Consider the following 19873-nt stretch of genomic DNA (forward strand, 5'->3'; position numbering starts at 1 on the left):
AAAGCTACAGTTATCAAGACTGTGGTATGTGCAAAAGAGACAAATCCATCAGTGGAACAGACTAGAGAGCTCAGAAATAGACCACACAAATATACAAAAGAACAAGGCAAAAAGGAGAAAAGATAGTCTTGTCAAGAAATGGTGCTGGAACAATTGAATAACTATGTTTTAAAAAATGAATCTATACATAGACGTTATGTCCTTTACAAAAATGAATTCAGAATGTATCACAAACATAAACGTAAAGCACAAAGCTATCAAACTTCAACAAGGAAATTTAGGAGAAAATCCAGATGACTTTGGATTTTGCAATGATTTTTTAGATATAACATTAGAAGTGTAATACTAGAAAAAAAGAATTGATAAGCTGGAGTTCCTTAAAATTAAAAACTTGTGCTTTGTAAAAGACACTGCTAAGAGAATGAAAAGACACAACATAGAATGGCAGAACATATTTGCAAATACATATTTGATAAAGAACTGTTATCCAAAATATACAAAGAACTCTTAAAACTCAATAATAAGAAAAAAACCCCAATTAAAAATAGTCAAAAGATTTGAAGAGACACTTCACCAAAGGAGATACACAGATGGCAAATAAACATGACAAGATGCTCAACATTATATATCTTTAGGGAGTTGCAAACTAAAACAACAACGAGAGAACACTTCAGACCTACCACAATGGCAAAAGTCCAAAATACCTACAATGCTCAATGCTGGTTGGGAGGTGGAACAGCAGAAACTCTTATTCATTGTTGGTGGGAATACAAAATAGTACAACTACTTTGGAAAACAGTGTGGCAGTTTTTTACAAAGCTAAACATAATCTTACCATATGATCCAGTAATTGTGCTCCTTGGTATTTACACACCTGAAAACTTAAAAACTTATCTTCACACAAAAACCTGTTCATGGATGTTTATAGTCGCTTTATTCATAATCGCCAAAACATGGAAGCGACTCAGATGTTCTTCAGTAGGTGCATGGACAAATGAAATGTGGTAGAACCAGACAATAAAATTTTATTCTACACTAAAAAAAAAAAAAAAAAGCTACATATACATGACAAGATATAGAGAAACCTAAATGCATCTTAATACATGAAAGAAGCCAATCTAAAAAGCTATATACTGTATGATTTCAACTATATAACATTCTGGTAAAAGCAAAACTATGTACACAGTAAAAAGATCAGTTGCTAAGGGTTAAAGGAGAGGGAGGGATGAATAAGTAAAACACAGAGGACTTTTTAAGGCAGTGAAATTATTCTGTATAATACTATAATGGTTGACAAATGTCATCATGCATTTGTCAAAACCCATATTATGTACAACACCAAGAATGAACCCTCATGTAAACTATGGACTTCGGGTGATAATAACGTGTCAATGTAGGTTTCATCAGTTGTAACAAATGTACCACTCTATTATAGGACATTGACAGTAGGGGAGGCTGTGAATGTGTGGAGGTAGAGGGTATATGGGAAATCTCCATATCTTCTGCTCTGTTTTCGCTGTGAACTTAAAACTGTTCTAAAACATAAAGTTTATTTTTTACTAAAAGTTTTCTAAGGTCAACATAGGTAATACTGAAAAACAGCATTTTAAAAATCAGTGATAAAATAACTTGTAAGAGTTAAGGACATGCCTCATAATTGTCCAATAATGTTGAAACTCTTCAACCATGAATACATTTAAAACAAAAATGATAAATCACTTTGGCGACACCCAATAGAATAAGCTTGACTGGCTAAATAAAGTGACCATCTTTTCATCATTTTCAAATGCCTCTCCATCATGACATTATTGGTAGGGAATGCAGCAGGAAAGAGAGGAGGGAAAGAAACTAGTGTGATAAAAAAAGAAATGCTACAGAAATGGGGTTTATAGATGAAATAAAAGAAAAAAAAGGTCATAGGGAAGATGTGTTAACAAAAGAGAGTGAACCCCAAAAAAGTTGGCACTATTAAAGAACACGCCATTGACATTTTCCCAATTAATAAATGGTTCCATTAACTTCTTCTATTGAAAGTATGTTTTTCTAAAAAAAAGGAGTTGTAAGAAAAAAAAGAAAAAACTGTCATAGTAACTGAGAAAATACTGTGCAATTTTTTTGTACAGAAATGGTGGTTTAATGAACAATGTTCCGAAACACTTTTCAAAAATTATATATATAATTAGATGTTCTGTAGTTGTCAGGCACTGAGGACACCTGAAAAAAAAAGAAGGAAAATGCACCATATTTATTCAGTGTCAGTGAATATGACACTTCAATGATGTAATACTGTTATCTAAAATACTGTTATCTTCGCAGCCTATTTCAGATAACAGTATTACTTCTTTGAGGTATCATACCGAAGACTAATGAAATATCAAAACAACAAGGTGAACAGTGAGCTATTCGGGTAGAGTGGAACATAGAATGGCTGGAGTGTCTACACATGAATTCAGTGCTTTTGACTTTGTGTATGTGTACGTGGTAGCAAAAGTAGCAGAAAACTACAAGTTAGGGGTTCAAGTAAACCTGAAAAACATTTGGATAGTGTAACTTTATTCTTGTGGGGGTTACCAGCTTTTTGATAAAAGGCCACCAATAGTCATCATCCAGCCCAATTCCACAACCTATTTTCAATCCTGCCCACTGTCATTCTTCTGAAGAACTGGCACCAACAATTATCCTCTCCTGCAGAAACCCTCTCATCTTGAGATTTTTGGCATTACCATTCTTTTCCTACTTTTGCCGAATTCTTGTTAATCCTCTTACTCCTTCAGATTTCCTATGATGTAAAATATGTAACTGTGGGTGTGCCTCAAGACTTGGGGGAAAGAACACTAATTATACATAAGACATTTTCTAATCCGTTTCTGTCACTACACTCATTTCTTCACATAATTTCAGCTATCATTTTTATGGTAATTAATATAAAGCAACATCTGAAGGATCAGACCTCTCAATCAAGGAATATAATCCAGAACTTTATTCCACAAGGTATCTTTAAATTAAAATTTTACTGTTATCTTGACAGCATATTTAAAATAAAACTCTTTATTGTAATTTTGCTTCACTTTCATCTTCCATTTGTACTTCTCTTTTCCTGGATATTTTTGTAAAGGTTTCATTTCTCCTTTTCCTCTCTTAACCTTTGAATAATGACGATCCAATTTAGCCTCAAACCCTTCCCCTAATGCTTATGTACGGTAACTTAAATGTGATCCTGCTAGATGATTTAATATTTGGTTTTATATTGTCCTCTCATTGTTTAATGTATATACTATTCCCTTTTTAACTGACCTGCAAACTTTTCATGAGTGTAATATCTTTTGTATCATATATAACTCTCAAAACTATAAGCATTTGTAAAATTCTTAGTTATTGACTGAGGAGCTGGAAAAAAAAAACACTAATGATAAAAATCAATTTTCTTTTTCCTGTCATCTGTTGTTACAGAATTATATATGCAAAGCCAATGCGTATATCTCAGTTTTCTATCAAAATCACTGTGAGTCTTAGATTTACTTGCCTTGTCCTCCAAGTGCAATTCTAAGAAGCGTAGATAGGCCACAGGTGCAAATGCATCAGCTGAATGCATGACTACTTCTGACGAATCCCTGAAATACAAGAATTTTATAATACATTTATCTGCTACAAAAATTGTGACAAATCACTCCTACTGACTAGAAGAGACTGAACATTCTTGTTGTATATTTATTTCCATTGGTATACAACATGTAGTGATTAATAAATATTTTTAATAATCCAATATTTCACTGGGAAAAGGTTCAAGCTTTTAAGAAAAAACAATGAGGCTTTCTATCTTCATAAGAACATAAGAGTTCAACTTTCAGGTTCACTCAAAGCTCTCTGAACAATTTTAAGACTTAAATTCCTGTTCAATTTCATTTTCACATATTTGCTTGGCATAGGCTAAGCATTAAACATTAGTGCTTTATCTTCATTATTCTTTTCATTTTCAAGAGGTAATTCATTCAGTGTTTCACACAAAGTCTCAATTATCCTTCAGAAAAGCAGTACTGGTGATGGTTTTAAGCTCTAGATGAACTCTTCACACTGCAGTATCATTGCTATTAAAATTGATTGTCTGACATAGTAATTACCACATTCAGGTAAAATGGTATGAACTGCATGCTGGCACCATGTGGATACATGCAAATTAACTTGATTTTTATCAAAGATACCCTGTAAAACACATATGAATAACTAAGATTATGTGTAAAGTTCTAATAACTAATTATTTTTTATTATTTATTGAGAGTAATAATGTTTTGAACTTCAACTGAAAATTTAAAAATAGAAATTCCTCATATCACTTTAATGCCTTGGGAAATACTTCTGTTGTTTATTTTAATAGTTAGCCTTTTGATCATTATAGTACAGCAAAATAAATCCTGACATTGACTTTTTGTCGCTAATGTAAAAATATTTTTGAATTGACTTGTATCATGTAAAGTTACTCGGTGGCAACAGAAGAAATCTCAAAATATTTGGATCCAAATTATTAAACTTTCATAAGCAAAATGTTTACTTTCCACTTGAAAGATCAAGAAAAAAGTACATTTGATGATAAGAAACCCCAATTATCATTCATGAACCTTTAGTATCAAATACGTCTCTTTCTAATGCTTAGAAAAAATAACATTAAAAAGGCTTCCATGACATTAAAAGGAAAGCAACTTATAACAGACATAGAATCATTAAAGATTCAGCATCCTGATGGAAACATATAATTTGCCTTCACAGTCTACATCAACCAACAATGCCTCCAGGTATGATGAGGAGGAGCAGCACAAAGAGAAAGTACAGACAAGGCCCTCCTGCTTGCTACCACCTGCCCCTCTGGCTTGACCCCAACTTGGTTTGTTAGCCCTAGTCTTACCATTTTTCCATTTCCTCCACAGTTGCCTGCTCTGGTCCTATCTTGGCTCTTGAATCAAACCTCAATTCCTATTATACAATCTTACTCTTAAATTAAATGTCAATATATCTGTTCCAGACCTTAGCCTTGGACATTGACCCTGAGCCTTAACTATGTCTAATTCAGGCAGCTTGGTTTTGATATTCTTGACAATGGGGTGTGCCAAAACTATAATTAATCTGAACTCATACTATCTCAGTAGAAAGGGTTTTAGGTCCTCCCTTCTCACATCAGTTATCCCCACTAGAAACAGAGGTAAGACAGCAAATAGCTTAAATGATCTGAAGCAGGATTATTATCCAGAGAGAATATATGACATTCTGAGCACTAAATGAAGAAGACTGTGGTTTTTATAAATTCTATTAAATTCATAATCTCTAATTGACTAACATCATTTCATTCACTTATACAAAGCAAGAGTCAACCAGGAGAGACTAGATGTCAAATGAACAGCTTTTAGTTTCAAGCAGAATAATACCACTCACTATTGCTCTTCTCTCTCATATAGTATCACAATGATATTCAAATTTCAAGGAACTCTGATCTCTGCTTCATGGATTTCTCTGAATCCTGAAAGCAGAATCTGTCAGAATATCCTCAGATTAATCCAGAAAACTAAGACAATTGTGCCACAGCAAAAATGCTTCCCAGCTGGCTGTCCTCCTTTCCTTTCTCCATTAATCAGTGCAGCAGTTACCGCCTGTCACATAGCTAGGTCTTTTCCACAGCCAAGAGCAGGCCCATGTTCTCTTCCATTACTACACTAGGCTCACCCCTACTTAACAACATTAAATGGGCAGCTGGGTTTGACTTGGGCCTCTCTTCCTTGATACCAGCCTCCTGAGGTGTGGGGTCGGGCCCTACCTCTCACCTCAAAAACAAAAAAAATGGTATTCCCTCTTGAGACTCAGCCATGGTCTTTGTCTCCACCTCTCCTCTCAAAGGACAACTATGCTAGGCTGGGACTGAACTACTGTTTACCTCTCTTGCTCAAACATATGGTTTCTGTATTCACTAAAAGGTATACAGATATCCCCGACGGACTCACACTTATCCTCAGACATCTCAAATGTTATTTCCATGAAGCCTTCCCTGACATCCTCAGACACTGCTAGTTTTCTCCTTTATGTGCTTAGTATCCCATTTATAGCCCTTTCATAACACATCCACTACATTATAATTACGTGTGTGTGTGCCTTTCTTCTGAGAGAGGAACCAGTTTTGTTCATCTTTGTCTGCCTGTCCCTGTTCTACCCCACCCGGAGCTCTGTATAAAGTACACTGTCTAATATTCATTATATATTTGTTGAATAAATGAATGTACAGTTAAACTTTGTTAACTATCCTCACAATTGCACACTAATTAGTGAAACTATCAGAAACTCGCGATGATTTTTCAATTACCTATCTTCATGTGAATATAGTCATGCACCACACAATGCTATTTTTGGTTAAAGGCCGTCTGGGTATTACGGTGGTGCCATAAGATTATAATGGAGCTGAAAAATTCCTATCACCTAGTGACATCATAGCTGTCATAATGTTGTAGTATAATTTTATTTTTAAAAGGAATTTAGTGTAGCCTAAGTGTACAGTGCTTTTAAAGTCTACAGTAGTGTACAGTAATGTCCTAGGTCTTCACAGTCACTCACCACTCACTCACTGACTCACCCAGAGCAACTTCCAGTCCTGTAAGCTCCATTCATGTTAAGTGCCCTATACAGGTGTACCATTTAAAAGTGTTTTCATATGATATTTTTACTATACCTTTTCTATGCTTAGATACATTTAAATATACAATTATTTACCACTGTGTTACAGTTATTCAGTCTCCAGTACAGTAATATGGTGTCCAGGTTTGTAGTCTAGGAGCATATGGCCTAGGTGTGTAGTAGGCTATACCATCTATATTTGTGTAAGTACACTCTGGTGCTTGTGAAATGACAAAATTGCCTAACAATGCATTTATCAGAATGTTTCCACATTGTTAAGCGTCTCATGACTGTATACACTTTCTCATACATGCATACTGCATATATAAACATATTCATGTATGCATATATATATATATATATATACCAATAACACTATATGATATCTCTACCATAATAAAAATAAAGATTAGTAGGACTGAAAATTTAAATATAAGGAAAATAGCTCATAAATGTAAATACATTCTCAGATGATACAGAATCAGTGTAAGAAAGCAAATAAGATAAAGTACTTGCTTTATCCTCATTTTGAAACACTGCATTACTGTGTTCTGTACCGAGTTACGCCTTGAGGGGCAGAAAATACGAGTAGATGGAGATGAAAATGAGGATAAAGTGTTTTAACCATAGGATTTGGTTCTTCCTTTCTTTTTTCATTCTTATTCTTCCATCCATCCATCCATCCATCCATCCATCCATCCATCCATCCATCCATCCATCATCTATCCATCCCATTTATGTGGCAACTTTGCAGCAGTAATACAGTGATATTGATGAATAAAATAGAACTACAGAATTGTCTCAAATACTGACATAAAAACATATACACAAACCAAGAGAAGAAAATGATGACTTTCATTAATAGAACCTTAAGACTTTAGTTATTAACATACATATATATGTAAACTAAGTAATAAGAGAGCAGGTTTCTAATTTGAGGACCTACAATTATCCTTTTCTCTTAAAAGTTAGGCTATAATTCTTCTCAGGAGGGCTTCTGAGGGAAAAAGCTCATTTTCTCATGTCATAATTTGTATCTAGAAGTGAATGACTTCATATATTAATGGACACAAAAAGTGACTTGTAAACTGTTCTAGGTAAAAATGTAAAAAATTATTTCCAGACAAAGGCTGTTATACTAGTCTTTCCTAAAAACATTTTAAAATGTTAATTGGAATTTGGGCAAAAAGTATCTCATAATAAACTTCAATTTATTTATTATTTTTTATTGTTATTCACATTGTATTTTTTTTTAAGAGACAGGGTCTTGCAATGTTGCCCAGGTTGGAGTTCTGTGGTGCAATTATAGACGACTGCAGCCTCAAACTCCTGGCCTCAAGCGATCTTCTTGCCCTGCCCAAAGGGTTATGATTACAAACGTGAGCCACTGAACCTGGCATAATAAACTTATAGAACCAAATTGATGTCTCTAAATTAGTTTATTATAGAAAACAGTTTCAATCGTGGAATCTACAAAGAACTTAAACAAATTCACAAGAAAAAAACAAACCCATCAAAAAGTGGGCAAAGGATATAAACAGACACTTCTCAAAAGAAGACATCTATGCAGTCAACAGACATATGAAAAAATGCTCATTATCACTGGTGAGAAATGACAATCAAAACCACAATGAGATACCATCTCACGCCAGTTAAGATTGGCAATCACTGAAAAGTCGGGAAACAACAGATGTTGGAGAGGATGTGGAGAAATAGGAACACTTTTACACTGTTGGTGGGAGTATAAATTAGTCCAACCATTGTGGAAGACAGTGTGGCCATTCCTCAAGGATCTAGAACTAGAAATACGATTTGACCCAGCAATCTCATTACTAGGTATATACCCAAACGATTATAAATCATTCTACTATAAAGACACATGCACACGTATGTTTACTGCGGCACTATTCACAATAGCAAAGACTTGGAACCAACCCAAATGTCCATGAACAACAGACTGGATAAAGAAAATGTGGCACATATACACCATGGAATACCATGCAGCCAGAAAGAAGGATGAGTTCATGTCCTTTCAGGGACGTGGATGAAGCTGGAAGCCATCATTCTCAGCAAACTATCACAAAAACAGAAAACCAAACACTGCATGTTCTCACTCATAAGTGGGAGTTGAACAATGAGAACACATGGACACAGGGAGGGGAACATCACACACCAGTGCCTGTCAGGGGTGGGAGGCTAGGGGAAGGATAACATTAGGAGAAATACCTAATGTAGGTGATGGGTTGATGGGTGCAGCAAACCACCACGGCATGTGTATACCTATGGTAACAAACCTGCACGTTCTGCACATGTACCCCAGAACTTAAAAGTATAATTTAAAAACAAACAAACAAAACCCTGAGGTGTTGGTACAACTGCATACTCTCTTGGGACTTTAAAGGAGAATCTGTTCCTTGCTTTTTCTAGCTTTTAGAAGCTTCCCACATTTCTTGGCTCATGGCTCCACGTCTCTCTAGTCTACTTTTGTTGTTACATCCCCTTCTCTGACTCGGACCCTCCTGCCTCTTTCTTCTAAGGATCCTGATGATCACATTGGCCCACCTGGCCCCTCCCCACCAAAAAAAGATATCTAATTATAATCAAAGAAATCTGCATGTAAAAATTTATTTTTTCTCACCTTAGAGGTAGTCTTTTTTTTATAAAAAATAAAATGTCATTTGAATCAGATGTTTGAAATGGGATTCCTAATAAATGATTAGTTGCATGCTAACTGTGGCAGACCACTATTACATCAAATGTAACAAAAGTTATTAAATTTGTCCCCAAAATGAATTCTAAATGATTGGATCCAAAATTATTAATACTTAATTGTTAAAACACAGTTATAGGAACCAAGCTCATCTTTTAATTGTATTATATGGAAGACTGTATCTAAATAATATAACTTTCATTCACATACAGTTTTAGAATGCACAAAACATGTTCACTCACATCTTTGCATTTATTGTATATCAGGCAGGTATGCTTAGGACATTTCAATTTTAAAGAGGAGGGGAGATTTTGTTTACATTAAGTGATATTGTTTTTCTGCCAATTGAGGATATTTCCCAACCTATAACTTCAAGTTATAACCTAAGAAAGGAATATATATAAGTATGTAAAACAGCATATATAAACAAAAATAAACAACAACAAATTACAAATTAGTCCAACAATATTTAGCACATAGCCTAACGTATGCTCTGACAAGTATGGGAACAAGCACTGGAGGCAATGGCAGCCAAAGCATATAAAAATGAAAGGATTTAGCAAAGTGGTAAGAAATGAGAAGGCAATCTAGAGAAAAGGTATCACAAAAGAAAAGTATGAAGCTGAAGTGAGGCATAGCTTATGAAGAAAAAAATAAGCAAAGAATATGCGTAAGTATCAGAATGAGATTGGTGATTGACTCACAAATGAGTAAGAATGAAAAGACAGGGTTTCCTTTGTGTTTACAAGGTACACACCTGCATGGTAGCACCTATCACTTATTGTCGATTTGCCTGTCCATCTCTTCGGTTACAGGAAGAACTCCTACAGAGCAGGGCAGCAACTTGCGGAGTTCTACTCACGCTTTGCAGTGAACAGCTCATTTTAGCACTAGAGGGTTCTAACCACCTTCCCTGACAACTTCTCTTTAACAGCATGAGTAATTCCCTTCATGCCACTGTCTCTATCAGGCTTAGGTTTCCTTGTCTACAAAATGAGGAGGTTGAAAAGGATTCATGTTCTAGGTCTAAAGTACTATGATAAACAGATCTTCTGGTTATGTAGAGTAAAGCAGTACATGTCTTGTAATTCCACGTTGCCCATAAAGACTTTCAGGTGCTCTGGGTGCTCAATTTGTCTGGCAAATGGAGAAAGTATTATTCTTTGGCATGTTTTCCTCTTATTGCTGTGCTTTTTTTTTTTCTAATTTGGTTTGTCCCATATTAATAAGTAAATATATCCCAAATTTTCTACTACAATTTCACCCTAGCATGCAAATGTTTTTCTTGAATAATATAACAGTATTATTTCATAGAAGTAATAACTTATCAATAGTTGATTCATTAATTGTTTTGTGATCATCATGGGCAAAAAAAATATGTACTCTCCCATGAATAAACTTATGACTTATTTTTTACCACCTTGTATTATAATTACACACAGATGTCTTTTTCCACTGCTTTGAAGGCAGAAACTATTTCAACATCAGTGGTGCCCAGGAAAACACTTTGGAGGTAATAGGTACTTGATGAGTATTTGTCAAATAAATAATGATTATGGTGATTATTAATGGAAAAGAAATTAGAATAATATGAAAGAAGCAAGAGTGCATGAATACTGCATATGGTAATGAAAATGTCTTGTCATATTATACAAAATAAATGCATTTTTTAAGAAAATCCACCTAGAGTTGTTGTCTTAATTTTCTTAGATCACGCCTTCCGTCATTGTTACTATGTACAAAGAGGTTAAGTCTTAGTGTTAGAAATATTGAAGCCTTCCATTCAATCAATCTTTTCCACAATGCATACAGGCTTAAGAAAAGCAGACAAAGTTCTCTTAGCATATAAAAAGAGCAACATAAATTAGAGCATGGATAATAAGGTAACAAACTGAAGAAAGTTTCTGTTTTTCACTACACTAATTTTAACAATTTATGGCAAACAAATCATACTACTCACCATCAACTAAATTCATTTTAAAACAAAGTTTATTTGTAAAAATAACCCCAAATAACTGAAGAGAAACGTTTAGCATTACCATTCTAAGTTGTTAAAGCCAGGAAAAAGAAAAAAGAGGATGGAGTTAATGGAACCCACAGGCTACTGATATGGCAGTTTATCAAATGTAGCTGTAATGAAAGATAAATAATACAGGCAATTCACACTTCATGAAAGGATAAAAGTGTCAGTGTGTAGGTACCAGTTTTACTGCAGGCCATAATCAGCAAGTAAACGAAAGTGCAATGTCTAAAAAGTTTATAGTCTTCTATGAAGGCCTCGTCTTGTCAGGTATTGATTTAGGTATTCAGACGACTTCACTGGTATTAAACAAATTGAGTGTTTGTGAACTTAGAGGACATGTTCTATTTTTCCCAACAAAAGTTGCCTCAAGCTTAATGTTAAGTTGCTTCCATCACTTAAATTTATGGGAAAAAAAAAGAAAATGCTGAAATGATATCTTACACAATTATTTTCTTCTTAAATAGAGGGCAATCCAAAGTGAAAGTTTCATACTCTCCACCTTCTCCACAAACATGTACTCCATACTTCTTAGAAAGCTGAAAATAGGAAAACACAAAAAACAAGAAAGAAGTTTGAAATTAGCATAAATGCTATCTTATTTGGTCCCAAAAAATCCATACAAAAAACTTTAATTCCAAAATAGTTTGCAAGGTAAGGAAAACTAATTATATTTCTGCTTAAAACATGTTTAAAGTCATTTCAAAAATGTTATCATAAGGCATAGGATTTCTAAGAATGCCAAAACTCTTACAAAAAAATAACATTAAGATTATTGTAAATTTGGGGAATGACACTAGCTTTAGATTCAAAGCTAGATTCAGTCACAAAGTAGTAAACAAAAATGTATGCAACAAAATTGGGCTCCCCCAACTCTTTGCCTTTAAGTGGAAGGAATAAAAACATTGTGTTTAGAGAATTTCTCAAGAATACAGAAAAAGCAATATAAGGCTTTTCCTTAGGCCCATGAACAAAAAGAAGTCACATATAGGTTTATTATGCTTGCAGTTATTATTAGGAAAGTTCCAAGGGCACTGAGAACTAGTAAAATTCCAAAGCTGCAGACAAGCCTTAAGAAGGTCCAACTCTAAGAAAGGCTGAGTAACTTACAAATTTGTCTAATCAAACCTGAAATTAAAACAAACAAACAAAAAAAAAACCAAGCAGCAAAACAAAAAAACCTATGATTTGCATTAAATATAAGCCGTACTATTTAAATAGTCTTGATATTGAGAGTAAAAAAATCTCCTATCTGTCTGGCATACGTCTGGCATCAGTGCTGGGGAGCACTCTCCTTTCTACTGTGTGCTAATGACCCTTTCTAACAACTTTCCACCAAACGAACCTTCTAGTCGCATCTTAATGACTTATGACCACTCTCTTTATGTGGGGAGTATACCTTATCATTTATTAGCATTCTTTCATTAGAAAATGTTTTACTGAAGTTCTACATGATTTCTGTAATCCACCACCAAGGAATAACTAGAGTTTTTAAACTAAATTTAGTATAGTTATTATCCCATAGAAGTGGTTCTCTTAGTCCCTAGTAAAATAATGTAAGCTGCTATGTTAAACCAAAATATTACCATTATAAAATACTCATATATCCAAGAGGTGACTTATTAAAATCTGGATGTACCCAGTGATATTTTCAATTCACATAAAATATTTCTATCACATTCATTTGTTCAGTCAGTTCTTCGACAAACACTTTTTGAACAATAATTATTAGCCAGGCCTTGCTAGATGATGAAGCTGCAAAAGTAAACAAGATGAGACAATCTCCTTGGTCTCTTGAAGCTTACCAAATATACTGTACTGTATATTTTAACATCACATACTAATGATGCAACAGTGACTTTGCCTCTAAAAATGAAAATGCACAATCTCTTCTCCCTTTCTATTACTGAATCACCAGTATTGACACATAGGTTCCAAGTCAAGAAATCGGGATAAAGAACCCAGTGGTTTCTATGGCTGAAGAACCAAGAAATAGTATGACTAAATCCTTATAATATCTTTTGTGGCCTCTCTAAACTCCACTAGCTTCAAGCTCTAACAGACACAAGTACTCAGAGAAAAATTCATCTTTGTTGGATTACTTTTAGCCAGCTCAAAGGCCCTTTGATGTCGTGAGAGAACCTCCTCAAGAAGTAAAGCCTATGCCAGCCACTTTCTTTAATGAATCTGCTAAGACACAGCACCTTATGAAAAAGCAGAATCTTTGTAGCACAAAAGCACGATGTATGCATGTGACAGAAAGGTCAGTTTAGGTACGTGAAGCATCCAGATGTGCACATTCCAGAGACTTATTTATGGTGTACAACCTTTCTATTTACCTTTCTAAAAGTTAGTGTTACTAATATTTACACTGTTCATAGAAAACAGCAACTTTATTCCTAATCTATCTCAGGTCTGTCTCTGGCTTCGACTCAAAATTTGGATTATTGTATCCTAGCACTTAATCATTCCAAATGCAATTTTTGCCATTCTCTTTGATAAGTTTCTCTATCAGTATCATTGTAATGAAAAATACTAAATCACTAACAGATTTTTGAAAAGTTTAATTTCTCAATGAATTTTCATGATTCTTTTCATAATTTAAGTACATAAAATAACAAACTACATTGAAAAATACATAGTTTTCATGCCATCTATTCTTTAAGTTATTGTTATATGGATGTATTTAAAGCTATGACATTTGATAAGTTCATTAAGAAAAGTATAGAGAGAACTTTAAGGACGAGGCCAGGAACTAGATGCTAATAGCCTTCAAAGTCATGACAATCAAAAATGTCTGCAGACATTGCCAGATGTCATTGGTGGGAAAAAAAAATCCCAGCTACTCAGGAGGCTGAGGCTGGAGAATCGCTTGAACTTAGGAGGCGGAGGTTGCAGTGAGCCAAGATCACACCATTGCACTCCAGCTTGAGGGTCAAGAGTGAAACTCCGTCTCAAAAAAATAAAAATAAAAATAAAAAATCACCCCTCACTGAGAACCACTGGCATAGCTGTTACCACCCCTATACCTGCAGGGATGAGCAGAAGGAACAGCTACAAATGGGATCTAATTAAACTAGAGAGCTTCTGCACAGCAAAAGAAACTATTATCAGAGTGAACAGGCAACCTACAGAATGGGAGAAAATTTTTGCCATCTACCCATCTGACAAAGGGCTAATATCCAGAATCTACAAGGAACTTAAACAAATTTACAAGAAAAAAACAACCCCATCAAAAAGGTGAAGGATATGAACAGACGCTTCTCAAAAGAAGACATTTATGTGGCCAACAAACATATGAAAAAAAGCTCATCATTGGTCATTAGAGAATTGCCAATCAAAACCACAACGAGATACCATCTCACGTCAGTTAGATTGGTGATCATTAAAAAGTCAGGAAACAACAGATGCTGGAGAGGATGTGGAGAATTAGGAATGCTTTTACACTGTTGGTGGGAGTATAAATTAGTTCAACCATTGTGGAAGACAGTGTGGCGATTCCTTAAGGATCTAGAACTAGAAATACCATTTGACCTGGCAATCCCATTACTGGGTATATACCCAAAGGATTGTAAATCATTCTACTATAAAGACACATGCACACGTATGTTTACTGCAGCACGTTCACAATAGCAAAGACTTGGAACCAACCCAAATGCCCATCAATAATAGACTGGATAAATAAAATGTGGCACATATATAACATGGAGTACTATGCAACCATAAAAAAAGGATGAGTTCATGGCCTTTGCAGGGACGTGGTTGGAAACGACGAAGCTGGAAACTGACGAAGTTGGAAACCATCATTCTCAGCAAACTAACACAGGAACAGAAAACCAAACACTGCATCTTCACACTCGTAAGTGGGAGTTGAACAATGAGAACACATGGATATAGGGAGGGGAACATCACACACCAGGGCCTCTCGGGGGGTCGGGGACTAGAGGAGGGATAGCATTAGGAGAAATACCTAATGTAGATAATGGGTTGATGGTTGCAGCAAACCACCATGGCACGTGTATACCTATGTAACAAATCTGCGCATTCTGCACATGTATCCCAGAACTTAAAGTATAATAATAGTAATAAAAATAAGGCAATATGATTTCTTTAAAAACTTATTTTATAATTTTCATTTGTATAAAAGTATGTTTATTGTTTCACATATATTTAAATTGTGCTGTGTTCTCTTTTAGAGAAGGTGAAAATTGGGTTGCCATCTAATGTTAGGGTAAGCTTTGAAAACATCTGAACAGATGTGGCTAACTTGGGTGATCTCATGGTTTGTAAGAATGCCTTGAAGTCTCAGTATTTTAAAAATGAATTCCAAGTAAATTAAAAAGAAATTACTTACATGAATCTATTTTTTTTCTGGCACACTTATTTATATAGATAAATATTCATATTCATAATACTTCCAATGGAATGCTGCTGATTATTGAACTGAATGGCTAAGAGCATCATGATTTCCCTAACATTGTAATAATCACAACTGTTGAATTTCTTATTAAATCAAACTTTTTCTTCTTTTAAATCAGTCTCATTTATCTGTTAGTCATTTTAAAATGGAAGAAAAAAGCCAAACTCATACTTCTTCACCTCCACCCCCACCGAGAGGAAACACTGAGGTTTACAAAAATCACAATTTCATTTTATAAATGGTATTCTCAACACAGAAGATAATTCATTCATAACACTTATTAAGGATGTATTTCTTGAATATCTACTACAGCTTTAGTAGTGTTGTAGGTACTAGGGATAAAAATGGGAGCAGCCATGTATCTTGCATAAAATAGCTTATTGTCTTGTACAGACAGAAAGTTAAATGAGCAATTACAATATAGGGTAGTGATTATTTTGGCAGGTGCATGAAATGCTGTGGCAGTATAAAGCAGGGTACCTAACTAAAAGGAACTTAAAAGGCTTCTCAAAGTAAATAAAACTTAAGCTGAGTTCTAAAGGATTAAGTTAACCCTGAAAGATGGAAGGGGGAATAGAGAATGCAAGAGAGAAGGAACGAATATTCCAGAAGAAACTGTACATGTTAAATCCCAGAGCACATGGTAGGTACTAGAAATTTAAATGAGTTTGGCATAGCTGAGCATAACTGGATGAGTAATGGCAGTGAGACAAGGCTGAAAGGCTAGACAGAGGACAGGTCTTACACGGCTTCATAAGCCATGCTAAGTCATTATCCTAAGGTCAGAGACAACCCTTGGAGAGGTTTTAAGCAAAAAACTGACCTGACTGCATCTGTATTTTAGAAACATCATTTTCGATGAATGATGGAGAATGGGCCCAGATTAAGTCTAGAAGCAAAAAGAACTGAGCAGTTGCTGGAGGAACCTAAGCAGAAGGTGAAGGTTTCTTTCCCAAGCTGGCAAGTAGCAGTGGGGATGGAGAGGAGAGAGTAAATATTTTGAGAGATTTTCTTCGGAGGCTGAAACTGTAGAGGAGTAAATGTAGTATCTCTTCCTCTCCCATCACAACGTTCATGGTTGAGGACTTTATGACAAAAGATGAATTAGAAAAGCAGAAAAGCATACAAATTTATTTAATAAGTTTTATGTGAAATGGGAAGACTTCATAATGGAATGAAGATCCAAAGAAACAGGAAATGATCTAATGGTAATAAACTGGGGTGGAACTCAGCAAGGTCAATTTGTTCCGATTTTTTTCTGTATCCCTGTGTGACATTCCTTTCCTCTGGGCGTAGAGAGGATGGCTCCGGAATGAAGGTCTTAAGACTTTAGGGAAAAGTCAAAGGATTCTTTTATGGCCCACTTCAGGGCCATAAAATGAATGGAGGGAGGTCAGAAAGTGACCTTCCTGCTTCTGCTGTTTTCTCGAATGTCAAGGTGGCATATTTTGGGGTAGTGTGTCCTGAACTCCATCAAAATTAACGATTAATTGAAGGGAGGATTGAGGAAAGTTAAAAAAGAAATTTAGGAAAATTCCCAGCTTTCTGCATTTGGAAAGTGGATAGATGGTAGTTCTGTTTACTGATATAGAGAACTCAGTATGAGTAGTAGTTTTCTGGGAGAGTCCAATGGCCTTATCCTTTTCCAATTTATGTGGCATATAATACCACTTATGTCTCAAATCTTTTCAATTATCTTCCTCAGGCTTCCACATTACTATATTTTCTAAGTTATTGTTATGCCTCTCTGACTCATTTCCCTCCTGCTGTTCCTAAGTTATAAATATCCATCACTGTTTGCTCTAGAATATGTTCTTCTCTCTTAATGCGTTCCCTATAACAGCACCATGCACTCCATGGCTTCAACCATCACCTTTATGCTATTCTGCTGCTGCTAATACTATCACTACTAATTAAAGACTATTTGGTTTATGCCTTAAGGTTAAGATAATGATATTATCATCTTATTTAATACTCAAAATGACTTTAAAAAATAAAAAAAGAGCACAGGCTTGAAATCAGATAAACTTAACCATAAATTTCAGTTTTGCTACTTCCCAGCTGGGCAATGGAAATACTCACCCCATTAGTGATTCGTCGTCGTAAATAATAGTACTGATCTCATAGATGATTAAACAAATTAATGCATAAAAAGCACTTAGCACAATGTACAGCACTTAGTAAGCACTTAATAAAAACACAACTTAATTCTAAGAGTGGGCAAACTGCATGTTGTAGTGAGGCACAGTGAAAGCAGCATTGCATAATTGGTTGAAAGCACTGGCTTTGGAGACAGACAGTTCTTCATTCATTCAAATCCTGGCTGTCACTTTCTAGCTACATGATCTTAGGTCACGTAAGTGCTTTCTCTGAGGCTTGAACTTGTGATCTGTAAAATGGAGATGACAATAGTACCTACCTCATTGTTTTCAGGAATAAAATCCCATGAATGGAATAACGAAAGTGCTATCCAGCACATAACATACACTCAATAAAGGGGCTGCTAATTTCATTTTTCACTCTTTTTCCAGAGGTAAAAACTAGTTTGATTTGCAAAAGTTATCAGCTTAGAACCAAACAAAACCAGAATTTAAAGTCATGTTTGACTCTTCATAATATCCTGATAGATAACAAACCTTAGTCTTTAGCCTGAACATGTCAATTGTGCTGCAATCTCATAGGTTAAAAAACATATGCCTTTGGTTTATATAATCTAAAATTAAATATGTGTAAGATCAAGCTTATCATGTTCTTTCTCAACCCTGTTCTCCTCTGCATATAAACTGGAAGCAAATAAATGCTTCCAGTTTTCCCAATCATTATGTGTGGACTAATCTTCAATTCTTTCTTTTCTAGCTCCAGGGAATTTGATGTTAATTTCTTTTTCAATCTTCCATAAAAATCTTTCTTTCAGCTTTGTTCCATCTCTCCATTCCTACTGTCAGTGGTTACACACTACGAGCCCTCACACCTGTTTCCCATAACAGCATCTTACACTCCTTTTCATTTCCATCTTCTCCTAATCCATGAATACTGCTGCCAGATTAAATCTCCTGAGATTTCCTTCAATAATATAAATCTCAGTTGGAGAGACTTCTAAAATTTATTTCTTACCCCAAATCACTTGGCCCATCTCTCAAGGCTTTTCACAAATGGGCCTTACATTCCCACCTAACCTATTCTTACTGATCTACCAACACCAGCTCTTAGTTTCATTTTGACCAAATTTCTTTGCTGTTCTTGAATGCCTTCTTGCCAAAGAGTCTTCATTCATATTGATTTACTTTGTTGCCACCACCCATGTAGATTTCACTCATCTTTCAAATCAGTCCTAACCCTTTCATCAGTTATTCGAGGTCATGTGGGCGTCTTCCATCTTTTAACTCCCAAGTGACTCTACCTAGTTAAATTTATTAGGGATTTCCCTCCCTCACTTTCTATACTCTACATTCCATGGAAAATGCCAAGTCTTTGATTTATTTTGTAGTTCTTATAGCAGTTAGCATAGAACTAGACACAGAAGTCCTTACATGTAGCAGCTAGCATAGAACTCGGTATAGTTCTTACACATTTATTCAATTCTATCAGTACCACATGACATTATCAACTAACAGCTCATCTACAACATGCATTCAGATAAATGTGAGGGTCATATTGGAATAGCCACTAACTGCCGAGGACATGCACCTCTTTTTGTTAAATACTACTATCAATAGACACCACTCTCAGTTACACTACTTAAAATACACCTTCGAGAATCCCTCTGTCTTCCTTTAAAACCTTCAGTTACTCCTCATTGTTTACATCCTCCTCCAGTATTCAAAATCTCTCATGATATGGGTTCAAATTCCTTTGTCAGCTTTATCAATTTATATATACTTATCACAACGCAAGAATTCCTCTGGCTGTTCCTACCATCATGACCTCTAGCCAAAATACGATTTATCTCCAAGCTAGCAGAAACTAACCGAGCCCCATTCAACCTAACAGAAGGGGAATCAGAGTTAGTTAGTCTTTGGCTTTAATGTCAAATAAGTCGTAGGCCCATTTGCCCTTCAATACTCAAAGTGTATTC

At 35.2% G+C, this 19873-nt stretch overlaps 1 protein-coding gene across 2 annotated transcripts in view; it reads right to left on the reverse strand.

Annotated features, from left to right (window-relative positions):
- Positions 1 to 19873, reverse strand: part of DPH6 (diphthamine biosynthesis 6) — a 338217-nt gene that overhangs the window by 155578 nt on the left and 162766 nt on the right. Inside the window, exons 7-9 of one of the 2 annotated variants that reach the window (XM_050797576.1) lie at positions 11823 to 11917; positions 3524 to 3611; positions 916 to 2214 (exon numbers count right to left, since the gene is read on the reverse strand). In XM_050797576.1, the coding sequence (XP_050653533.1) occupies positions 2161 to 2214; positions 3524 to 3611; positions 11823 to 11917 (237 nt within the window). In that variant the 3' untranslated portion in view covers positions 916 to 2160. Of the gene's footprint in view, positions 1 to 915; positions 2215 to 3523; positions 3612 to 11822; positions 11918 to 19873 lie in introns of those variants that run through there. The other variant, XR_007727317.1, reaches the window with a different exon arrangement.

Source organism: Macaca thibetana, chromosome 7 (genome assembly GCF_024542745.1).
Source record: "Macaca thibetana thibetana isolate TM-01 chromosome 7, ASM2454274v1, whole genome shotgun sequence".
Lineage (NCBI taxonomy): Eukaryota > Metazoa > Chordata > Mammalia > Primates > Cercopithecidae > Macaca > Macaca thibetana.